This window comes from Pelodiscus sinensis, chromosome 2 (assembly GCF_049634645.1).
Source record: "Pelodiscus sinensis isolate JC-2024 chromosome 2, ASM4963464v1, whole genome shotgun sequence".
In the NCBI taxonomy this organism is placed as follows: domain Eukaryota; kingdom Metazoa; phylum Chordata; order Testudines; family Trionychidae; genus Pelodiscus; species Pelodiscus sinensis.
Window position 1 is genome coordinate 179,839,423 of NC_134712.1, and position 19,859 is coordinate 179,859,281.

The 19,859-nt window shown below is 44.5% G+C and overlaps 1 protein-coding gene across 1 annotated transcript in view; it reads left to right on the forward strand.

Moving 5' to 3' along the window:
• Positions 1 to 3: 3 nt before the first annotated feature.
• Positions 4 to 19,859, forward strand: part of ACAD11 (acyl-CoA dehydrogenase family member 11) — a 77,133-nt gene continuing 57,277 nt past the window's right edge. The window contains exons 1-9 of the mRNA XM_006133149.4: positions 4 to 178; positions 7,433 to 7,532; positions 9,234 to 9,359; positions 11,173 to 11,334; positions 13,172 to 13,336; positions 15,590 to 15,737; positions 16,286 to 16,407; positions 18,254 to 18,360; positions 19,499 to 19,625. Coding sequence (XP_006133211.2) covers positions 42 to 178; positions 7,433 to 7,532; positions 9,234 to 9,359; positions 11,173 to 11,334; positions 13,172 to 13,336; positions 15,590 to 15,737; positions 16,286 to 16,407; positions 18,254 to 18,360; positions 19,499 to 19,625 — 1,194 coding nt within the window. The 5' untranslated portion in view covers positions 4 to 41. The remainder of the gene's footprint in view (positions 179 to 7,432; positions 7,533 to 9,233; positions 9,360 to 11,172; positions 11,335 to 13,171; positions 13,337 to 15,589; positions 15,738 to 16,285; positions 16,408 to 18,253; positions 18,361 to 19,498; positions 19,626 to 19,859) is intronic.

Below are 19,859 nucleotides of genomic sequence, written 5' to 3' on the forward strand. Positions count from 1 at the left end.
GCGGTTACGCTGCTAGCGTACTTGGGCTGGCTGGGTGGACGATGGCAGCTGAGCCTGGCACCACGGCGGTGAGGGCGCAGCACAGGTTTGACCAGGCGGCCCTGGAGCAATACCTGTCCCGCCATTTGCCCGGCTTTCCTCTGCAGCCCCCTGAAGCGCTGACAGCCAGGCAGTACAGGTAACCCTGCGGGGGCCCCCAAGCGCGCCCGGGCTGTGGCTGCCTCTTCCCATTGCCCTCCCAGGACAAAACGCTCCCGTCACACCTGCATCAGCCAGCCAGGACGCCAAGCGGCGGGTGCTGCCTTGTTTCACCCACGACAGTGTCCGAGAAAGCCCAGGGAGCATTGCTTGCCCAGCGAGGAAAATCAGCCCCAAAACTTGTGCTGGAATCGGAGCTGCGCGCTGCCTGTCCCTAGATTGTGGCTTCTTGTGGCACAAATCTCTGTGGCCAAGTCCACACTGGTACTTTACAGCGCTGTAACTTTCTGGCTCAGGGATGTGAACACCCCCTTCTCCCTCTCAGTGCATCAAGTTACAGCGCTGTAAAGTGCCATTGAAGCTCATCTGAGGTGGGTTTTGCCCAGGAAAGCTCATGATACCACAGATATATATATTTGTTAGTCTCTAAGGTGCTGCAGGACTACTCGTCTGTAACATGCCAATGTGAATCATAAGCTACTCCTCATGCAAAAGTGTTTTACATGGAATGCACTCTCCCAACGCTCCTGCCATGGCTACGTTTCCAGTATAAAGCACGTCTGTGGCTGTGTTTTAAATGGTTAAGTATGGACAAAGCCTGAATCTCAGTGGTTTTAAGTGTAAGAATGCAAGGTCCACTGCTACAACGTAAAACTCGCTGTCATTTAAGTTTGTGCTTCTCACTCCTACCCACAGCCAATAGTCCCTCAGTTTTTTTCAGTCCACGTGCACAATAAATTTTATGTGCACCTGGCATGAAAATAACTTATCATTTCTTACAGATATTATCCTCTCACAACTGCTCCCCCCTTGAAGGGAGGCCTTAGGGTGTGTGGGGTTGCTGGCAATACAATAGTACCTGCAAGAAATTTAAGTGTAGGTTGAAGAATGGGGGAGGGGAGAAGCTCAGGGCAGAGGATTCGGGTGTATGGGTGCAGAAGTTAGAGCAGAGGGCAGGGAAATGGGCTGCAGGAGTCAGGGTTGGGATGTATGAGGGACTCAGGGCAAAGGGGTATGAAGAGGGGCTCAGAACAGGAGGCTGCAGGTGGGTCAGAGCAGGGGGCTGGGAGGTGTAAAGCAGGTGAGTGTGTGGGGGGCAAAGGTGCCAGTTCAGGGGGTGAGGAGGCTGTAGCTGCCTTTACCTGGTCATTGTGTGTTTTTTCCCCCTGTTTGCTGTGGCTAGGGAGTAAGGGTAAAGTGCTCCAGAGCCTCTTCTGGATGACCCACCCAAGTGCACAGCTTACAGGGAATGCTTCCCGCAACCTCTGAGAGTAAGTCAACTTTTCTGGATATTTGCCTAATTTCACAACAGGCTATATAAAAAGAACTAGCAAAGCCAGTGCAAGCTAAAATTTCATAGACAAATGAGAAAGCAAGCAATTGTTCAGTAATAGTGTGCTATGATGTTTCTTTATTTGTATATCAGGTTTTATAAGTGAGGTGAAACTTGAGGTACACAAGACAAATTGGACTCAGCAGTTTGGGAAGGTTGAGAACCACTGGTTTAGGTAGCTCTAAGAAAGACTTTGGGAGTTGTGAATGTTGTTTGTAATAGGGTCATCCTTCAAAATATGGATCAATCCTAGAAATACTGGAAATGGTAATTGCCTGTGAGGTAGGCAAAGCTCCTCATAGACTCATAGACTTTAAGGTCAGAAGGGACCATTATGATCATCTAGTCTGACCCCCTGCACAGTGCAGGCCACAGAATCTCGCCCACCCCTCTTAGAATAATCCTCTCACCTATGTCTCAGATATTGAAGCCTTCCAATACTTTGAAGGCCCCAACATGCAGAGAGTCCTTCAGCTGTGATCTGTGCCCAATGCTACAGAGGAAGGCAAAAAACCTCCAGGGCCTCTGCCAATCTACCCTGGAGTAAAATTCCTTCCTGACCCCAAATATGGCGATCAGCTAAACCCTGAGCATGTGGGCAAGACTCACCAGCCAGACACCCAGAAAGTTCCCTATAATGAATGGTCAATTAGTTACCAAGATCATGTTATTTCATCCAACCATCCCCTTATCATAGAATCATAGAACTGGAAGAGACCTCAGAAGGTCGTCAAGTCCAGCCCTCCGCTCTAGGCAGGACCAATCCCATCTAAATCAACCCGGCCAGGGCTTTGTCAAGCCGAGACTTAAACACCTCTAGGGATGGAGACTCCACTACTTCCCTAGGTAACCCATTCCAATGCTTCACTACCCTCCTAGTAAAATAGTTTTTCCTAATATCCAATCTGGACCTCTCCCACCACAACTTGAGACCATTGCTCCTTGTTCTGCCATCTGTCACTACTGAGAACAGCCTCTCTCCATCCTCTTTGGAACCTCCCTTCAGGAAGTTGAAGGCTGCTATCAAGTCCCCCCTCACTCTTCGCTTCTGCAGACTAAACAGACCCAAGTCCCTCAGCCTCTCCTCGTAGGTCATATGCTCCAGACCCCTAATCATTTTGGTTGCCCTCCGCTGGACCCTCTCCAATGCGTCCGCATCCTTTTTGTAGTGGGGGGCCCAGAACTGGACACACTACTCCAGATGTGGCCTCACCAAAGCCGAATAAAGGGGAATAATGACATCTCTGGATCTGCTGGCAATGCTCCTCTTAATGCATCCTAATATGCCATTAGCCTTCTTGGCTACAAGGGCACACTGTTGACTCATATCTAGCTTCTCATCCACTGTAACCCCCAGGTCCTTTTCTGCAGAACTACTACTTAACTGGTTGGTCCCCAGCCTGTAACTATGCTTGGGATTCTTCCGTCCCAAGTGCAGGACTCTACACTTGTCTTTGTTGAATCTCATGAGATTTCTAGTGGCCCAATCCTCCAATTTGTCTAAGTCACTCTGGACCCTATCTCTGCCCTTAAGCGTATCTACCTCTCCCCCTAGCTTAGTGTCATCTGCAAACTTGCTGAGGGTGCAATCTATCCCCTCATCCAGGTCATTTATAAAGATATTGAACAAAACCGGTCCTAGAACCGAACCTTGGGGCACTCCACTAGAAACTGACCGCCATCCTGACATCGAGCCATTGATCACTACCCGCTGGGCCCGGCCTTCTAGCCATCTTTCTATCCATCTTACCGTCCATTTATCCAATCCGCATTCCCTTAACTTGCTGGCAAGAATATTGTGGGAGACCGTATCAAAAGCCTTGCTAAAGTCAAGGTATATAACATCCACTGACTTTCCCATGTCCACTGAGCCAGTTACCTCATCATAGAAGCTAATCAGATTGGTCAAGCACGACTTGCCCTTTGTGAATCCATGCTGACTATTCCTGATCACTTTCCTCTCATCCAAGTGTCTCAAAATGGATTCCTTTAGGATCCCTTCCATGATTTTTCCAGGAACCGAGGTAAGACTGACCGGCCTATAGTTCCCTGGATCGTCCTTCTTCCCTTTTTTGAAGATGGGCACTACATTTGCCTTTTTCCAATCCTAGGTTTTGGTATCTTACTTGTTTTTAATGCACCCATTACCCTAATGTCTGTGGCAACATCTGTAATCTGCCTGTCAAAGTGCATCAGTTAAATACATTTACATATATTGAACAAAGCCAGAAGTATATGCTGTACTGCACTGAGTTCATTGCGCAATTAAAGAGGGACACCAAGGAAAATCATGACTGCATGTTATCATCACTGAGAAACAAAATATCCTGAGTGTGAAAGTTCACCAGTTACAAAACATGTTACTGTGTTCAAAGTTTATTTACTGAACAGCAGCAGCCTACCCTACTGGGCACAAGTTCAATGTGGATATAAACAGGATTTGATTGAAGAAAAAACTCTTTGAAGAACTCTTTTATGATTGACTTTATAGCTGTATGTTAGAAATAAGCAACAGTGCCTAGGCCTTTTAACAATTCTTTAGTGATTAGAGCCTTTAGTATTTTCTCGTATTCTATTGACTGAAGAAAGGCACCAGAGAAATTAGCCCGTGTGTGATCTGAAACAGTGGTTCTCAGCAGAGGTACGTGTGCATGTTCTCAATTTGGAAGTAACCCTGCTTGTGGTAACTGAGGCTGGTGAAGCCCCAAGACTCAGGAACTGGATCCAGTCAAGCTGGGAGCCGCATTCAGCCCCCAGGCCTTCGGGTCCCCTGTTGTGCGAAGACAGACACGCTGAGTAAGACCTGCATGCTCAAAGGCTGTTTGTGAGTGATCCATGTTGGACACTACCTCAGCAAAGCATTGTGAGACACCCAAGGTTATAGGTCATGGGTGACACAACTCCTCACTAGTACTGCATAGCATCCCAGAATTTCATAGTTACACTGGATGTAATAAAGAGGGTAGGAACAGACTAGGCAGAAGGTTACAGGAAGGAAAAAGAAGAAGGGTAACCTAGAGATGTAAGCGACAAGTCGACTATCCGATAAATATAAGGTTATTGGATAGTCGACTAGTGATGCCACTAGTCGCTTCCTCCCATTTGCTTCCTCCATGGGTATCTCTGCATTGGATTCCTCCTTCAAGAGAGGAATGCAAATGCAAACAAGTGAAATTGCAAATGAAGCGCGGATGTGAATTTCCTGTGCTTCATTTGCATAATCGCGGACGGCTGCTTTTGCGAAATAGCATATTTCGAGAAAACAAATGCAGTCCACTCTGGGTTATTTCGAGGAAAAAAAACCTTCCTTCGAAATAACCATTACTCCTTAAAAAATGAGGTTTAAGGGTTATTTCGAAGGAAGGTTATTTCGAAGGAAGGGTTTTTTCTTGAAATAACCCCACGTGGACTGAGTTTGTTTTCTCAAAATACGCTATTTCAGAAAAGTGGACATCCGTGATTCAAATCCACGCTTAATTTGCCATTTCACTTGCCTGCATTTGCATTCTTCTCTCGAAGGAAGAATGCAATGTAGACATACCCTATCAAAGGAGGCAGCAAGTGGTGGTGGGGGGGGGGGGAGCAGGAGCTGGCTTAAAAGCCAGTTTCCTGCCAGCACGAGCTCAGTTGGGAGCAGGGGCAGTACAGGCACAGGGCGAAATAGCGTGAGCAGGAACTGAAGCAGTCTCTGCTCACCCCACTTCTGCTTTTGAAATGTACAAGATTCTGCTTTTGAAATGTACAAGAGTCCTGCTACAAAAGCATCTTGTACCTTTCAGATGCTGAGGCGCTTGCTGCAGGGAGCACTAGGCCAGCGGGAGTCCCTGAAGGCCTCCTAATCCCTGCGGGGCTTCTGCTTTTGAAATGTACAAGAGTCCTACTGGGGCTCTTGTACATTTCAAAGGCTGAGGCACTGCAGGAAGTGTGGGGCCAGTCCCCCGCTGGCCCTATGCTCCCTGCGGAGCTTTCACTTTTGAATTGTAGCAAGAGTCTGGCAGGACTCTTGTTACAGTTCAGAGGCGGAGATGCCCTTCTAGACTAATTGAATAGTCGATGGAAATCCAATCGACTATTCAATTAGTTAATTAATCTAAACTTAACATCTCTAGGGTAACCAGGGTGATTGCATGGTTGTTTGGCATGCATAGTATGGAGGAACAAATATATCTATTTTAAACAAAATAGATGGGGTTTCAATCATCTAATATCTTGTAGGTGCTGGTGCAGAGTGAATCTTAAGGGGGGACTTGAATGAGAAGGAAATAATGGCTTTATGGATCAACCCAGGGCATTGAAGATGAGGATTAAAAATTGGAACTTGATGCAAAAAGAGGAGTCTCTGACAAGATTTAAAGGGGTAGTTTTACACAGAGAAAGCTCCTAAAGATGTCCGTCCCTTTTATCAATGAAAGAGAGAGATGGACTGTGGTTGCTCCTCACCTCTAGGCTTGATAATAAATGAAAGTGATTTTATTAAGTATAAGAAGTGGGATTTAAGTGATTACAAGTGAGAACAGATCAAAGGAAGTTACTAAATTAAAATAAACAAAAGAAGCCAGCTAGTTCTAATCCACTAAGAAACTAAGGGAGGATGGTGAAGGCGAGGGGGGGATATAGGAAAGGAGGTGGAGGGAGGGCAGTGTGGGGGTGGGGAGGGGTTAGGGAAGGATGGGAGTGTAAGACTGGAGAAAGGAGGTGGGGGTAGGATAGGCAGTGTGACGTGGAGAGGTGGAGGGGTTAAGGAGGATGGTGAGTGCAGAAATGGAGGCAGAGGGATCAAATTGAAGTACAGGTTGTGGGGGAGGAAAGCTGGGGCTTGCCTGGCCTGGGTGCTGCCCTATGGCTGGGACGAAGGAGGGAGAGCTGGAGTTGGCCTGGCCTTGGCCCAGTGGCAAAGGAAGGGAGAGGCCAGGGCTGCCACACGGCCCGGTGCTCCCCAGCAGCCAGGGGGATAGCCAGGGCTGCCTACCCCCAGAGACAGGGGGTTGGCAAAGTGGTGAGCAAGGGGCACCACCCCCTATTCATTCCTTAAATAGACTTTTCCTCAGAGTGGGAACCCTTTGTTCAGTCTCCTCATCCCCATTGAAAAATACTCGATTCAAGGATCCCAGTACCAGGTGGCGTGGCCGTCTGCCTTTCACAGTTTGGAATTACAGGAAAAATAAAATCATTCACAAGTTGTTAACGTAAGAATGTAAGATGGACTTTTGGTCTGCCCATAGTGGGACAGACCAAAAATCCATCTAGCCCAGTATCGTATCTTCTGACAGTGGCCAATGCCAGGTGTCACTAGAGGGAATGAACAGAACAAGTAATCATCAAGTGATCCCTCCACTGTTACCCAGAATTAAAACCAGAATTCACACTTCATATTTCTAACTTCACATACAGGAATAAATAGGGTATACAGATTCTGTAGATTGTAACTTTAAAAAAATTATATATTAAATGACTTGTTTTACATAAAGCATCTTGGAGTTATGCATATTCATATTAATGAGCCAATTTTCATAAAGCACGGGGGGACATGACACCTTTCCTCCAAGAATCTGTGTGCTTTGAAAATGTTACCCACAAAAACGTTGTGGAGATCAGGTATTACCTCCTTTTTACAGAAGAGCAAACAGAGGCTCAGAGTAATTGTGACTTTTTCAGAGTCAAATAGGAAACATGCGGCAGAACTGGGAATACAATGGAATCCATGACTATTGACTTCCTGGACTGTCATTGCTGATTTATATGTTTAAAAGAACACCCTTGAGACTAATTCCCTCATTGTAACTGGTCATCCTCTTCAGCCCAAACAGTGATGTGCACATTTCCAATTTGGAGTTCCTGTTATTCTTTCTGTTAAATGTTTGCAACTTTGTTTCTTAGTAATTCATTCTTGTTCTTCTGTAGCTCAGGCCAGTCCAATCCAACTTTTTACTTGCAGAAGGGTGTGAGGAAATATGTTCTTAGGAAGAAACCTCATGGCCCTCTTCTGCCTGGAGCTCACAAGGTGAGTAACATATTCCGTGGGAAACCATAAATGTAACATGCAGAACAAATGTGTTAATTTAAGAGAAGAGCCAAATGGTTTACAACTACTTTCATTTTAAAATAGAATAATCAAATCATAAGTAAGGCTCAGATTTTATCACAGATATTTTTTGTGAAAGACATGGACAGGCCCTGGGAAATGAACAAAAATTCACAGAAGCCCATGACCTGTCCCTAATTTGTACTAAAAATATCCCTGACAAAATAGGGAAAGAGGAGAGTCCAGCATCCACAGTGACCGGGAGCTCTGGAGCTTCCCCACTGCCTGTCCGAGTTTGCCACAGCTAGACAGCTGTGGGGAGGCTCTGCGGGCCCCCTGCTGTCTAGGGGCTAGGATCTCCATCGCCTGATTTTAACTGTAATTATAATGCTAATACAGCATGTGATCAATTTTTACAAATACAGAAACTTGAGGAGACAGCCACCTGCTTAGCTGTAAACCCCAGTTACAGGCTCTTGCTCATGGCAAAGTAGTCTACTGAACTGATTCTAATTCTGAAAAGGGATATAATAGTGTAAACAGTTAACTAATGAGCCTGTGCTCATCAGTTAACTTTCATGGTTACATGCACCTCCCCCCATCCCCTGTGTGTACCAGCTCTCACAGAACCTCAGCTCCCACCCTATCCCACACTGCTACCTATCAAAAGCAGCAGCGTGGGGTGGGAAGGTAGGGGGACAGGCAGCAGCTGGTACACACGCGGAGTTGCCTCCCTCCTTCCTCCATGCTGCTTCCTCTGTATCAGAGGCAGCAGCGCGTGGGTACAGGGGGCAGGAAGAAGCTGGTGCTTGCAGGGAGCTGGCTTTTATGCCAGCTCCCCACATGCGCTGGTTCCCAGGGAATTACCTCCTCCTGTGTGTAAATGTGTAACTGCTGAATTTTTCAGTTACATGTTTACCTGAATACACACATTTTAACACCCCTAATTCTGAAACAATTTGTTTCTCTCAGCCCTTGAAGCAATAGTTAAACCCTTCCCAAAGTTCCTGTGTGCTTAGTGACTATACTGATCATTCCCCCTCTGGTTTAATTACCAAATCTTTGATACAACAGCAGTCCACAGTTCTTACTTTCTCCTGTAGAGTAGCATGGTGTTGCTGCCATCCTCCACTGTTCAGGGCAATACTTTGTCTTAAATTAAAACATTTGTGCCTCACATTTTTATGTTTTTAGCACTTGTACATCTCCCATCTCCATACCTCCTCTCAGTGTTTCTTAAAACATACGTATAAGCCTCTTTGCAACTGTGACATGACCCCATTGCCAACAAGGAACTGGGGAACTGTCTGTTGCTTTAACTGGGTGAAGGAGTGTCTTTCTCTTAGCAACTTTAACACAGAGCTACTTTAGATCTTGTTATAAATCTGATTCAAGATAAAGAAAATTAAAGATTATGCAGGCCTAGTTCTCAAGTGAGCTATTTCCTTCACGTAACTATGGGATAAAAATATAAGTGGTTGTTGAATATTTAGCTAAATGTTAGAAAATGTAATTAATTACTCAAATGCACAAACCAGTGCCAATGGTCTGTCCTACATACATAATCCAGTGCTTGGTGTTTAGAAAAATGCTATTTTTCTGTTCACAATATAAAAATAAATTTAATTGTTGGAAGCATTTGAACATTATTCTGTACCTACCATACTGCATCTTTCTTAGATTGATAGAGAATATCAGGTTCAGAGAGCCTTATTTTCAGCTGGATTTCCAGTCCCTGAGCCTCTACTGTATTGCAGTGATGTTTCTGTGATTGGCACTGAATTTTATGTGATGAAACACGTACAGGTAAGCCAATATATGTTGTAGGGTTTTTTTCATTTTGGTTTCATTTCCTTTGCAAGCTGCTTTAAAACATCTAAAGTTTTATATGTTGAAATAAGTATTTTGATGAAATTTTTCAATCTTAGGTGCCTAGGATAGAGAGCCCCTATGCTCCTTTTTAGGTATCCAAAAAGAAATGTCTTGTTTTGTTTTTTGTTTTTGTTTTGTTTTCCGGAAGTGCTGATCACCAATAGCTCTCAGTGACTTCCGTTTTTTCAGGGCTTATTTCCCTCTAACAGGGGGGTCAAGTGTTTAGCTCACTATTCAACCTGATCTTCTCAGGTAGGTTGTCAGGAAGACATTTTGAAATCAATCAGTGTCACTGGCGTGAAACCCCTTAATTTATTAGCGGGAGCTGTTTTGGATTTAAGATTAGTTGACTATACTCCATCCCAGGCCATCAAAGGTTCTGGGTCCATGGTGGTTTTTTTAAAAGAAATAATCAATGCGTTAGTCAGTTTTCAAGCAAAAGCTAACTGAGTTGCAGCTCAGGCACCAATTATAGTCATATAAAACAGGTCTACATGGGTCAGAGAAGTGCCTCTTATTTATTCTGTAGACTCCTACAATTCATAATACTAATGTCTGGGATGAAAACCCCCAGACCCTGTATGTTTTCAGTGTTCTATATTTTATGAACTCATTTTTAAAAAGCAAAAGCATAAACTACCCATAAACATATCAGATTACAAGAAACTGGGTTCATATGAAAGCATCCAGTTTTGTGTTTGATTTAGGAGACTGGTGAGTTGGGTGGGTGGTTACTTTGTTTGTTTGTTAACCATGTTCTAGTACTGTTTCCTATTAGGTTAACTTTGGAAAAACTGCTAGGAGAAAGCTCATCTTGACATATATAGTTTTGAAATCACAATAATATCTTTGCTATGCTACGTTTATAATGCTAGAATTTTATCTGTTTTGTATCAAGCAAGTTGTTTCTTTGTAATAAATTGGGTTTCCTTGGCACTTGTTTTTTTCCAAAGATATAAGTTTACACTTGACAAAATTGGTTAGCTGAGGTTTGTTGTTTTTTTTTTCTGTATATAGTCCAAGATTTTAGAAAGCTACAATAGAACTTGATGAAATGTGTATTGACTAAACAGTATTATATAATGCTACCATAAATTCTACTCTATCACAATTAATTGGCAAAATCTAACCTACTCTGTATTAGCGGTGTATATTTATGTAAACTGTAAATTAGCTGGAAGTGAGTGAGTGCAGTCGAAATTTGCCTCTTTCCTTTTTTCCTATATCAAAGGGAAATGACGATGCCCCCTCTTGCCCCTCTAAAAAAAGGAAGTAGATTAGTTTTATAAGTTTTTTTCACATTTCAAAAGCTATTAAAAGTAGAGTAGTTATTTTGTTTTTCAGTGTATACACTGAATTATTTTGAGTTAGAATATTTGAGATGGACCCAAAAAACACAATCTAGATTCCACACACCTCAGAGTTTGTTTGTTTGTTGTGGTGGTGGTGTTGTGGGTTTGTTTGTTTGTTTTGAGGGGGGAGGGCTGTTCCTGAGTTCTAGTTCAGGATCTACAAGATACGTATTTTAAATCCGTTGCTTGGGGAAATCCTGTGAGTGGGTTGTTTTTTTGGATTTCAAAGAGCTAGAGTGCCTTGATCTTCCTGGGCAAGAAACAAGTGGACAAGGAAGAGCTCACTAACTCAGTGACTGTTAGTACATCATAGCATCCTGTGCTGTAATGCTGTGTGACCTTTCCTGCCCCTCTTCTTTCCATCTTACCAAATATCTGTTTTCTGATGTCTTTAGGGTCGCATATTCCGAGACCTCACATTACCTGAAGCCAGTCCAGCAGAGCGATCTGCTTTGTATGTTGCTATGATAGAAACCCTGGCCCAGTTGCACTCCTTTGGTTTGCATTCATTGGGTCTCCAAGGATATGGCAGAGGACCGGGATACTGTAGGAGACAGGTAATGGTCTCAAAAACCACATACTGAAACCTTTGAAGGTTTCATTTGTATTCATTTGGCTACAATGCTTTATATTAAAGTCTCTAGAAATAACAGACCATCCTTAAACTACTCAAGATTTTGGTTTTACCTAATATCTTATAAAGTGTTTACAAGACATTAATAAAATTTATGGTCCTTTTATCAGACTGGAATATCCATCTGTGTCACACCTCCAGATTTGGAATGACATGTCCGGTGGGATTGATATTTGAAATAGAAAACAAGTATATCTTTTGGTTAGGGATGTAAGAGACTAATCGACTAGTCAGTTATCCAATAGGAAAAAGCTTATTGGATAGTTGACATACTAGTTGCTTCTGGGTACTGGTGGGAGCCATCTTAAAAGCCCTCTTGAAATGCAGCATGGAGCCTGAGGCCAGCAGGGGACCTCTATCATATCCCCCCTTAGTCTCCTCTTTTCCAAGCTAAAAAGTCCCAGTCTCTTTAATCTCTCCTCATATGGGACCCATTCCAAACCCCTAATCATTTTAGTTGCCCTTCTCTTAACCCTTTCTAATGCCAGTATATCTTTTCTAATGCTGCTAAGCTTAAGCATGATTTTTAAGCTTTATCTACTTACTAAAAGATTTACTCAGCATTGCTCAGGTCCTTCAGGGCAGGGGACGTGGGGGGCTCAGGGCGGGGAGTTTGGGAGAGGGGGTGCGGGATGCAGGAGTCAGAGCAGGGAGTAGGAGGCTCAGGGTAGTGGTTGGGGTGGCTGCCGGCTGCTGAGTAGGGGCCGTGCTGCCTGGCCACCATCTGCTGCCTAGCTCTCCAGAGCTGTTGGGGTGATGGGGAACTCTTCTCAGGACAGTGGGGGCTGCACTGGCTGGCTGATGGCTGCTCCGTGGCTCTCAATGGCTGTCAGGGAGGTGTTTGCTGCCCTGCTGTGGCATAGTGGAGTAGAACTTTCCCTGCTCTCACTATCCTCCCTTTCTATTTGATGGGACACAGTAACATCCCACACACCTCCCGTTGTTCTGGCACAACCAAATCCTGACCTTGATTTAAATAAAAGGAAGCTGCAAACTGAATTTGGTGGTCCTTGCTCTTAATGTTTAGGAAGAATTCTTGAACAGACCGACTTATGGACGGACAGACAGACAAACTCTATCAAATATGTAGCCAATGCAGTAAAATTGTGTAACAGCACTAACACTTTATGCAGAGAGCCGATCAACCTTTGCTAGACATAGGCTTATATAGGGTGTATCAGTACAGTCATACGTTACTAAGTTTTATTGCCATGGTTGTTCCATTTATTCTCCTCCGTGAACTAGAGACCCACTCACTACATACTGACCTTCTGTGGTTCAGAAAATCTCTGGTGAGGTCCCGAGGGTGCTAGATTAGAGAGCTTCAACCTGTAGAAGCATGTGAGTGTGTCCCTGCACCTGTGCATTGTTAACATAGTGTCTGGAGCACAATGTATTAAATTAAGTGTTTTTATCAGCCTGGAGTTTCAAGAAGAGACAGAGAAATAAACAAATTGCAATAAGTGTTTTGGTGAATAGAAAAATCTCAGCATTAGCCTTCGTCTCTCTTACTGGTGGAAAAATTGAATGTTCCTCATGTTTCATAGCCATCTTGGCTACAAAATCATAGTCATAATCATAAAAAGATGAGTAAAACCATTATAGGAAAGGGATGCTATCTGGTGACAAATATTCTTTCAACGCCTTTGCATTACAAGTAATTACAAAGGCTCCCTCAGCTGTATAATGTTCTGCTTTAAAATGCCCGATGTTTCATTTCCCAGTTGTTTTATGGTGGTTTTTTTAAAATACATTTTCAGGTTACAACTTGGAAAAAACAGTACGATGCATCTGCTCACATGGACATTCCTGCTATGAACCAGCTGGCTGAGTGGTTAATGAACAACTTGCCAGCTGGTGATAATGAAGAAAATCTGATTCATGGAGATTTTCGAATAGATAACCTAATTTTTCATCCAAGAGAGGTATCCAAAATGAATACATACATATTAATCGTACTACTTAGTTCTTACCGTATTGTATGTTTACTTTCCTACCTACATAATAGACATTAATGGGTGTTGCAGAGCTCAATTTTCTTGAGGTAAATTGCTTAAAAGAAATTCACTATGCATATTGCCCCATACACATACCTAACTCCGATTTGTAAGATCGTCTTTTCTCTCTTCCCAGCTTCACATCCCTTAGTGCAAATAATCCTGCCCCATTATTGTTCTTGGAGTACACAGCTTAAAAAGGGAATAATACATTATATTTTCCAAAAGCCTAACAAAGACTTCAGTGTTGAACTAATCAATGACACTTCAGCACATACTTAAATGCCTGATCTAAAGTTCACTGAAGTCAATGGAAACACTTCCATTAACTTCAGGTGGTTTGGGATCACGGCCTATTATATTACTATCGTAGGGCCTGGTAGCCTTCCTCCTAGATTACTGCTAGGCTCTGTACAAACACAGAGTAAAATGTTTAAATGTCTGATATGCAATCTCAGTAAAAGCAAGGGAGGAAAAAAAACTCTGAAAGAAAGGAATGTACATAAAACAAAGCTGGTGTTGTGTAATTCCTGGAAATGCATAAGTCATTGTCCTTTGAGAAAGAAGATTGTTCTCTGGTCTTTTCATCCAACCATACTCTTCATGGCAATGTTGTGTAAGGAATCATTGGCTGGTTTAGTGATCCCTTCCCACATACAGTACGTCACTTTAAATGTTGGTGAAAGGTAATCCTAGACCACATGATCAACAGAATTATGCAATGATGGCAGAACTCCGTAAAGGATCTGGGCTTTATATGCAATTTGATCAGTAAATGACATTTGAGGGGTACTCTGTTTTTAAAATCATATTCTCTGGATCATACCAGCCAACTATAATCTTTCTGAGCAAGTTCAGTAACCCCTTGTAGTCTAGTCGTTCAGGCATGCCAAAGGACTCGTATTTCAAAGAGTCCCCCCCCATCGCATATAGCAAGGGATAGTGTCTGTCTATATATTGTAATGGACTAAATCTTGAATTTACTCTTGTGCACTGTGACGTTACAAAGAGGGATCTGTGGTTTGAACACAAGAGCAGAAATTTGAGTTCTAATCCTGCCTCTTCCACTGACACCTCTAAATAGCTGGAAGCAAGTCATGTGCTGTTTCCTCATCTGTGAAATAGGGTTACAATCTCCTTTATCCACATCCTCCCAGGGCTTTCATGAGACAGGTTAGACCAGTGGTCACCAGCCAGTAGATCGGGATCTACTGGTCGATCTTGGAGCCTGTGACAGGTGATCCTGACTGGTTTGACCAAGAGGCTACCAAGCGCAGCACCTCCTGCCCTTTGCTTTGGAACTGCCCCCCCTCCACTCCGCCCCGGGAGCATCCTACTTGCGGCACAGAGCAGGGAAGGGAGAGGAGGGGCGCTGATGTCAGGGTGCCCCCTCTCCCACCCCATATTCTATCTCCATAGAACAAAGGTGGGGGGCACAACAGGGCTTGGGATGGGGGGAGTATACTGGCTGCTACTGGTGCAGGGCCAGGGCAGGGGTGAGCCTGCTTTAGTTTCACTGCATCACCACTCAGGAGCCACCTGAGTTAAGAAGAGTCCAGCTGGAATTAGTGCCGAACCTCTGTCCCAGTCGTGAACCGCCTGCCCCAGCTCTGAGCCCCCTGAGTCCAAACTCCCTCTCAAAGCCTGCACCCTGAACTTTTTCCTGCACCCCAACTCCCTGCCCCAGGCTCACCTCAGAGCCCCTCTCACACTCTAAATCCCTTAGCCCAAGACCAGAGCCTTTGCCCCAACCCACTGCCCCTGCCTGGTGAAAGAGACGAAAGATGGGGAAGGGTGGGAGGACGGAGTGAGCAGGGACAGGGCCTCAGAGAAGGGACAACACAGAGGAGGCGGAGCAAAGGTATTTGAGTTTGAGGTAGATCTTACATTGCATTTAAATTCAAAAAGTGATCTTGTGCTTAAAAAGGTTGGAGACCCCTTGGTCAGACAGTATTTATGAAGAGCTTTAAGCATGAAAAAAAGTGATACAGATGCTAAGTATACAGTAAATAAAAAAAAATGATTTATATCAACACTACTTTTCCCCAGATCTCAAGACCTAATACCATATTAAAGAATTTTGTTTTCTAAATGGGAAGGCATGGGTGGATGTAGCTAATGTAACTTCCTGACCTTTTTCATTCATCTGAGATTTATTAATTTATTTATCTATTTATTTAGGCTCGTGTTATCGCAGTCCTGGACTGGGAACTTTCAACCACTGGGCATCCTTTAGCAGATTTAGCGTATACTGCTGCATTTTACTTCTGGCCTAATAAAATTAAACAATTAGGACAAGGGGGCATCTTGAATCTTAAAGATGCTATAGGTAATTGTATCTTTGTTGAAATTAGTTTTTTTTTAATTGATTTTCTATTTAGTTTTTTTATAAACAGCTGACAACTATTAAGCCTATCATACTAAACTTGTAAATAACTTTACTAACTAGTTTTTTAAAACATAATTAGTATTAGATAGGAAATGTGGGTTCAAATATACTTACGTGGTTATTAATAAGGATATTTTGAATAGTATCTTTTCTTAAGGAGATACTTCCAAATAACATAACCCTAAAATTTAAGTTTCGTGTTAAGACAAGACAACAATATTTTTTTACTCACTTGTAAAAGTGGTGTTTGAATTCCAACCAAATATAAACACAATATCCACTTGTGTTTGGCTTCCAGATAAAACAGCATTATATTAGTGCATGAAAATTAGTATGTAACGCTTACTAGTTTATTTCTGTTGTGTAGATTGAATAAGGTTTGTAAGACTAAACAAGCAGCGCAAGTGGTGAAAAAAGAATTAAAATTTTATGAAACCAAGGAAGAGAGAAGTTTTGGACATGCTAAATATTCTGTAATGTTTTCCTAGGAATTCCATCACTTGAAGAATTGATTTCAGTTTACTGCCGCTGCAGGGGTATTAGCACAGCTATATCCAATTTGAATTTCTTTTTTGCGCTCTCGTATTTTAAAATAGCTGGAATATGCCAGGTAACATTTTCGTTGATACCTAATATGTTCTTATAACTTCATTATGAATATTTGTGGTTTGGTAATATAGGGATGAAATGTGATAAAGATGAAATGCTTTTATATTTTTATTTAATCTTTTAAAAGCTGTAGCTTGTTAGGTGTCTATTAGTAGCTGTCTGGGCTATTGTTCCCTTTAGGAAACTATTGATCAGGTGATGGCTAACTTTGATAATCATGGATGCTTGATGATGGAGCGTGGGGAGGAATTTCAGGAAAAATAACATGCACTGTCACATACACTGTCCTTTAAACTGTGAGCATGATGATCCCCGGTGCCTATTGACATCAACATAACGGCACCCATTGACTTCAGCCAGCAGTCGATCTGGCCCCCGTGAACTGTTGGTGTTTTTTTACTTGTGATATACATAGTTTTGAATATGTACAGTAAATACCTGTCATTTTGTGCTGCTGATTTTGATGGTTGTCCTTTGAACTTGGACAGTTAGTCTATAGCGGCATGAGTATTTTTAGCGTCTCAGTGTCACTACTAATTTGAAATGGATCAACGGCAATATTTATGTATTCAAGTAAAATTTAACAAACTTTTTTTATTGGTACACTGACTACTTCTTTATACAGGCAGTCCCCGACTTACGCGGATCCGACTTATGTCGGATCCGCACTTACGAACGGAGCTTTCTCGCCCCGGAAGTCGGGGCAAGAAAGCCCCGTTCGTAAGCTGCTCCGGTGCCCCTGGTCTGCTGGAGACCGTCTCCAGCAGACCAGGGGCACCGGGCGGGTTCCCGCGCTTCTGAGGCTTTGCCAGAGCAAAGCCTCAGAAGCGCGGGAACCGCTGCTGCTGCCACTTGGGTGCCGGTGCCTGTGGTCTGCTGGGGACCGTCCCCAGCAGACCACAGGCACCGGGACCCAAGCGGCAGCAGCGGGCGGGTTCCTGCGCTTCTGAGGCTTTGCCAGAGCAAAGCCTCAGAAGCGCGGGAACCCCCGCTGCTGCCGCATGAGACCCGGTGCCTGTGGTCTGCTGGGGACGGTCCCCAGCAGACCACAGGCACCCTGACTGAAGCCGCAGCCGCGGGGGGTCCCGCGCCTCAGAGGCTTTGCCAGAGCAAAGCCTCAGAGGCGCGGCACCCCGCTGCCGCTGCGGCTCTGCTCCCCGTGTCCCTGGTCTGCTGGGGGGGGGGGGGCGCAGCTAGTGTGCTCCCCCCCCCCCCAGCAGACCAGGCTTTTGTTTTGGACTCTGGGGCAGAGCAGCTGGGGCGCTGCCGATTGGTCCTGCAGCGCCCGTGGGCACTACTGGACCAACCCGGCAGCACCCCAGCTGCTCTGCCCCAGGTCCTGATTCAGCCACTGCTGGTCAGTTTCAGCAGCGGCTGAATAGGACGTCTGGGGCAGAGCAGATGGGGTGCTGCTGGGTTGGTCCAGTAGCACCCCAGCTGCTCTGCCCCAGGCGTCCCCAAGTCAGCTTCTGCTGAAACTGACCAGCGCTGACTACAGGAAGCCCCAGGCAGAGTTGCTCTGCCCCGGGCTTCCTGGAATCAGCTGCTGATCAGTTTCAGCAGCAGCTGACTTGGGGACGCCTGGGGTTCTTAAGTTGATTCTGTATGTAAGTCAGAACTGGCGGTCAGTTTCAGCAGTGTCTGAATCTGGACGCCAGTTCCGACTTACATACAGATTCAACTTAAGAACAAACCTACAGTCCCTATCTTGTACGTAACCCGGGGACTGCCTGTACTGGGAATATATAGATTTAATTTTCTCCACTAGTTCAGAAATTATTTGTCAAACAGGAGTCCAATTTTAAGAAGATGATTATATCATCCATGTCCATTTTATTTGGCTTTAGGGTGTATATGCGAGATATCTCCTTGGAAATTCTTCTGCAGAAAATAGTTATGAGTTTTCTGAGATGGTGAAACCCCTGGCAGAAACTGGATTACTGCTCTCAGAAAAGTAAGAGCACTTGTTCTGCATGGGATAAAAAAAATCCAGCTGGCTTGGGTCTGCTGACTCGGACTTGCAGACCTCTGGCTCAAGGGATGAAAAATCCATGTGTAGACATTTGGGCTTGGGATGTAGCCTAAGCTTTGGGACTCTCCACCCTTGCAGTCAAAATGACTGCACAGCAATTGTTCACTCCTGCAGCCTAAACCCAGCAAGGTTGGGTCTCCTATCTCTGTGTTGATATGCCCTCAAAGCACAGGTGGGCAATAAGTTTTGATGGGGGGAGGGCACTCCAAGAATTTGGTAAGTGGTCAAGGGCTGCACTCTTCTGTGATATTAACGGAGAAGCTGCAGGGTCCAGGATGGGGTTTGGGTGCACAAGGGAGTATGGGGTAAGAGACTGGAGTGCAGGAAAGGGTGTGGGGTCTGGGAGGGAGTTTGGGTGAAGGAGGGGGTTGTGACCTGAGGCAGGGGATTGGGTTGTGGGAGAAGGTGCAGGGTTTGGGAGGGGGTTGTGGTCTGGAGAAGGGAGTTGGGAGCAGAGAGGAAGTGCAGTGCCAGGTTCAGTCTCTAGCTGGGAGGCACCTACCCTAGGCATTTCCTGGCCAGCAGCCCAGCAAGAACCTTGGGCAGGCTCCCTGCCTCCACACCCCTTTACACCACTCATAGCAGTTGGCTGTGGGAGGCCATGTACATCTCTGTATACCATGTGCCCCTTAAGGGGGGCTCTCTGCATGCTGCCTGCACTGCAAGCATGGCCCCGGCAGCTCCCATTGACCACTTTTCGGTGAATGGGAGCTGTGAGATTGTTCTGGGTGATGGAGGTAGTGCATGAAGCCCACCCCACAGGGGTGCGCAGAGATGCACAAGGCCCCCGCAGCTGACTGCTTTGAGCTGTGTGCAGGGGCGTAGCAAGCAGGCAGCCCTTCCCAAGGGTCCCACTGGGCCATGGCACAGTGGCAGGCTGAATCCGAAGGATTGACAGGTCGGATCTGGCCTGTGGAAGATATTTTGCCCGCCCCTGCCAAAAAAAACTTTCACAGCTTTATTTTATGTATTTCTTTAAATACTTATATTCAGGTAAGGATGTTTGTATTAACATCTGGAGAGACTAACCTTATTTATTTGTTTTAATTTTGTTCCCTAGAACGTCTTTCACCAGTGATGCACAACCCAGCAGTGCAGGAGAGCTGTTCCTGCAGACTGCAAAAGGCCAGGAGGTTCTGCTGAAAGTGAAGCAGTTCATGAAGCAGCATGTGTTTCCAGCTGAAAAGGTAGAAACTTTTTGTTCAGGAAGTAGAGCGTGTTTGTGCAGAAATGTAGAGCTTTCTTCATAGCTGACATTTTTATTTTGTTTTGTGCAGTCAGTGATAGTTTTTGCAGATTATTAGCATGAATCCGTATAAGTTTTGGCAATTAAATCTATCCAAAGTACCATGTATGAATTTAGTAGTGCATGCTAAAGGAAGAATATAGAAGGGGGGGGGGGGAATTCACCTAATAGCAAA